Genomic DNA, 5452 nt, shown 5'->3' with positions numbered 1-5452 from the left:
GCATGCGCCACCATGCCCGGCTAATTTTTTCTATATATATTTTCAGTTGCCCAGATAATTTCTTTCTATTTTTTGGTAGAGACGGGGTCTCACTCTTGCTCAGGCTGGTTTCGAACTCCTGATCTTGAGCGATTCACCTACCTCGGCCTCCCAGAGTGCTAGGATTACAGGCGTGAGTCACCATGCCCGGCCACAAGTCAGATCTTAATTGAGTTAGTACTTGATTAGATTAGACATGTACTAGGGATGCCTTGACTTGCTCAAAGTAAATACTATGGATGAATATTTTTTAACACAAAGGAGAATATTTTCAAAATCCATAATTTAGAATTACTTAATTCTAGTGCCCTAAAGAACAATAGAAATGTATGAGGTTTCCAACTTAAAAAAAAATTTTTTTTTATTAAGAGATGAAGTCTTGCTATGTTACGCAGGCTGGAGTTGCAGTGACTATTCATAGGCATGATCGCAGCTCACTGCAGCCTCCAATTCCTGGGCTCAGGTGATCTTCCCATCCCAGCCTCTCAAGCAGCTGAGACTACAGGTATGTGCCATTACACCTGGTTTGAAATTTCAAACTTTTTAAGGACTAGCCTTCTAAACTTAAGATGCAAACTAATAAGAGTGAGTCCTCATCTGTAAAGCCCAAGGGTTGGACTTGATGACCACTGTGATTCCTTTCGGCTCTAAAGTTTTATGACTGTGTTTCTGTGAAAGGATAGCTTATATTTATCAGTTGTTTTGTGCCCTAGACCCAGAGATCTGCCCTAGGTGAAATGAGGGGCTTAAAGAAATGTTATGTTTCCCTCAAGTCAAAGGTCCTTTTGTAGCCAGCCTCGCCACCTATACAGGCTCCAGATTAGTGTATAAAACTCAGACTACCCAGATGGTATCCTTAATCACTCCTTTATCTCTATAATCTTCATTTAGTGAAGAATTCAAAACCTGGCACAGTTTTCTTCCCTGCTAAGGAAAATACAAAGACTATATAGACAATTTAGCCTTATAATTCAGGGGGCCCCTAAAATGCAATAACTTCACCTCCACTCCACTTCAGCCACAACCAGGACATCACACTAAATCAAGTGACCATCCAGAACTCTGCAACCTTAGAAATCCTGAACTCCTCCATCTTACGCATCGACCCCTATACCCCATTACACTGGCTCTCCCATGCCTCGACTCCCACTTAGGACGCCTCACACTTTCTCTTTCTGTTCTGACCCTAAATCCTGTGCTAAACCACTAAAGTACTTCCATACTAGCACCTTCTCCTCTGTAATTATCTTCTCTCTCCTGCCTTATCGGCCTAGATGAAAACCACCCTCTCCCTTCCTTGCTTTCAAACCCTGTAGACTAGTTCCTGATTTCCCTCATGACTGCCCACGAGTCACTTACCTGCCCTTTATTAACTCTTCCTCACTCCCCTCGAAGACCCCCCTCAAGTACCACCGCTCAACTGATGACCTACCCTTGCCTCCTACTTTCTGCCCTCTACTGAAATGAGGCATACACATAGATACCCTCCTCTTTCTTTTCATCTCTAAGTATAAAATATATTAGCCAGAGCTCAAAACTATTTCTTCCACCTGCATTCTTTTTAAAAAATTTTATTTTATTTTTAGAGACAGGGTTTCTCTCTGTCACCCAGACTAGGATACAGTGGCACAACCATAGCTCACTGCAGGCTTGAACTCCTGGGCTCAAGTGATCCTTCTACCTCAGTCTCCTGAATAGCTAGGACTACAGGCACAGACCACCACACCTGGCTAGTTTTAAAATTTTTGTAGAGATGGGGTCTCACTATGTTGCTCAGGCTGTTCTTGAACTCCTGGGCTCAAGTGATTTAGCCTTCCAAATCCCAAAGTGCTGGGGTTACAGGCGTGAGTCATTGTGCCTGGCCCTACCTGCATCCTTGACCAATTCTGTCTTTCCTTTTTCAACTTGCTCATTAGTCATCTCCTTTGCTGTATTGCCAATTTTTCTCTCTCAACCGAATCCCTTCAGCTTACAAGCATGCTGGTCTCCCTCTTGGCCCTCTATAGTGATGCATAAATCTCTTTCTTCACTCCTCTCATGCACAAATTCTTAAAAGCATTTTGATGCAAGCCTTCTACTTATTTACCTTTGGATCTTCAGTTTATCTGAAATAAGTTCTTCTTCTGAAAATGCCCTTGACAAAGTCATTGAAACCCCTAAATGCCAAATCCAATGACCATTATTCAATCCTCAGATTATAACTCTCTGCTACATTTAGTATTATTGATCACTCTTTTTTTTTTTTTGAGACAGAGTCTCACTGTGTTGCCTGGGCTAGAGTGCCGTGGCATCAGCCTAGCTCACAGCAACCTCAAACTCCTGGGCTCACGAGTAGCTGGGACTACAGGCATGCGCCACCATGCCTGGCTAATTTTTTCTATATATATTTTTAGTTGTCCAGATCATTTCTTTCTATTTTTTTAGTAGAGACGGGGTCTCGCTCTTGCTCAGGTTGGTCTCGAACTCCTGACCTTGAGCGATCCACCAGCCTCGCCTCCCAGAGTGCTAGGATTATAGGAGTGAACCACCGCGCCTGGCCTAGAGTGACCGTATTTACCAAGCACCCAGCACATATGGGATGGGTACGGTCATCAGCCAATAGTGGACCCCATAGGGCCATGTGCAAAGTCTCCCGAGCATCTCTGCTGGAGACATGTAATTAGCAACATTCCATGGGCATACCCAGAAAGGATACAGGAAGTAGCAAGAGACATCTCTTCACAGCAGGAAGGAAGGATGCCTCTGCATGTTGCAAAAACAGAGCAAAGCCTTTAAAGTAAACAAGTGATGATAAAAATGGCAGCTGGGGGAAAAGATGTATTTTAAGACAAAAAATGGAGAAAAAAGAGACACCTTTCACAAGGAATGTTTTTATAATAAAGTCCATTTCTCTACAGAGGGAAGCAATCCCAGATTTCTTGTTAGATTACTACTATGCTCATCTTAATTTCTGTCAAAGACAAAAGCACAAACTACTAGGAATTACATATGAAAATATACCCTATTATTCAATAAACACTGAACTAACTGCTCTTGAATACAGGCTTTCCCTGAATTTCCTAATAAATACCCTATCCCTTAACTGAAGTTCAACTTGTGAATAAGATCATTGTAAAATTAAATACATTTAAGCTAATTTGATATAATGGGGAGAAAAATATAAGCGTCCTCAATTACTTGTGCCCTCGAGTGAAAATCCGTTAGTGTGAGCTGGCAAGGAGGGTTCGTGGGAGGAGTACTGGCCTAGAAGTCAGGAGTCCTGGGCTACAGGCATAGCTCTGCCTTTGTGTGTGCCTCTGTGTGCCTTTTAACTCTGGGAAAGTCTCTTGGACTTCAGTTAAATCATGTCAAATTGGACACGATGACCTCAAAAGTTCCTCTTAGCATTAAGAGTCTATGTTGATGACTGGATTTTCTGAACACATAAAATATAGACCAGGAAGAGTAAATTAAAATGCTGTGGAAATAAAACTCAGCAAAAGAAAAACTGTTTGAAATGGAATCACTTCTGTACTTCTGGAAAATGCTTAAATAAAGGGGAGTTTGTATATTTAGTATATTTCCTCTTTGGAAGAAAAGCAATGTGCTATCTGGTACAAAAAAAAAATCCCACTGATTAGATATGTAAATGATCAGTTTTATATGTCAACAGCATAGAATCACTCATGTTAGCACACACTATCACAAAAAGGCACCAAACACAAGAGGAAGCAGAAAGCAAAACAGAGAGGCTGAGTTCACTTCACAAGGTAATGTCAGGCATTCTAGAGCTGTGTGCTATGTGCACTCACACGTGTGTATTACTCAAGTAACAACAAAGACAACACTGGGGAGCATCTGTCAAAGCACTTTCAGGCAAAGAACATACCAGGCAGCACTCAGAGAAGGATTTTTTAGGAAGTCGTGCAGGAGGAGGTAGACCCTGATCCCACTCCCAGAATGCCATGGAGTTCTGACAGACCAAAAGTTCCCGGGAAGGCTAAGAGGATGTAGAAGTGCCAATGACAGAAAAGCAAAAAGAAAAGGATAGGGAGAAAGAGACAAGCAGAACAAGCATGCATATGATAATATCACAGCAAAAGGGAGGGGAGAGAATACGGTAGCAAAAGAAAAGCACTAAACAGATGATGCTTCGGTTCTTAAGAAAATGGTTAAAATCATATATTAACATGTATGAACACATTAACAAAAAACAATAAATGTTTGGAATGATGTTTTCTGCTTTATTTCTATACATTTGAGTTTAGAAAATAGTTAACAGGTCTTCTGACTGTGTGTTTTTTTTTTTTAGCCAAATTAAGCAGCGGGAGGTTGTACACCAATTTTAGTAACACTAATGCTAATAAGTTCTGATAATCCACTACCATGGTTTTTTTGATCAAAAGAAATAATAAAAACTTATTTATAATTATTCATTTATAAAATTATGGTCTTATTTTCAAAGTACAAACAAAGCATAAGGAACTTAATTTAAAAATAGTTTAAAAACACTTTTAAAAATGGCGTGAGCAAGCCAACAAGAAAGCATAGGCAAATACATCTTTACTTACTATAATTAAATTATGCCTGAAACTTAGAAATGTCTATGTTTCTTGTGTTAGTTTTTCTCCCTACAGGAGACATATTGACGAGAAATTGATCCTAAACTTAGCCTTTACTTGATGTAGTACACAGAAAGACTTATTTTAGAAGTATGGAAATTACAAAAATGGAAAAAAAGGTGTTTTTTGCTATAAGCCAGTACAAAAGGATTAATATTTTAAAATATAACCAAACCATCTTTTAAAAGGACACAGAAGAACCTACATAATGACATCTGCTAGGTTAAACAAGCCTAGTTCATGGCTCTTGCTTCAAGGCACCCAGGAAGGCAGCCCACATACCTCCCTCAAGTCGTTGTCCAGCCCCACGTGCTCGGAATGCTGGCGAAGGCGTTCTTTCCTGCGCTGCGCGGTGGCACTCCGACTTACCCAGCGACTGAAACAAACAACCAAGTAAGAAAAAAATGTGGTTCTTATCTTTAAAATAGAAAGGATTAACTGTTTGACACAAAAGACTGACAATATCTATTTTTCAATCAATTCTTTTAAAAATATATAACAGCTTTATTAAGATATAATTAAAATACCATACAATTCACCCAGTTACAGCACACAAACCAACAATTTTTAGTATATTCACAGATATGTGCAGCTATCACCAAAATCAGTACTTTTTTTAAAAAACTGAGGTTAAAAAAGGCACAGTATCAATATACTTTAGATATCTGTATACATAATAACAGGTCAGATTTTTTTTTTTTTGAGACAGAGTCTCGCTTTGTTGCCCTGGCTAGAGTGAGTGCCGTGGCGTCAGCCTAGCTCACAGCAACCTCAAACTCCTGGGCTCAAGCAATCCTTCTGCCTCAGCCTCC

At 40.0% G+C, this 5452-nt stretch overlaps 1 protein-coding gene across 1 annotated transcript in view; it reads right to left on the bottom strand.

Annotated features, from left to right (window-relative positions):
* Window positions 1-5452, bottom strand: part of DENND5B (DENN/MADD domain containing 5B) — a 203001-nt gene that overhangs the window by 54465 nt on the left and 143084 nt on the right. The window contains exon 8 of the mRNA XM_012640953.1: window positions 4923-5016. Coding sequence (XP_012496407.1) covers window positions 4923-5016 — 94 coding nt within the window. The remainder of the gene's footprint in view (window positions 1-4922; window positions 5017-5452) is intronic.

Source organism: Propithecus coquereli, unplaced genomic scaffold, assembly GCF_000956105.1.
Source record: "Propithecus coquereli isolate 6110/MARCELLA unplaced genomic scaffold, Pcoq_1.0 Scaffold16, whole genome shotgun sequence".
Taxonomy (NCBI): Eukaryota; Metazoa; Chordata; class Mammalia; order Primates; family Indriidae; genus Propithecus; species Propithecus coquereli.
This window is presented reverse-complemented; position numbering and strand designations above follow the sequence as displayed.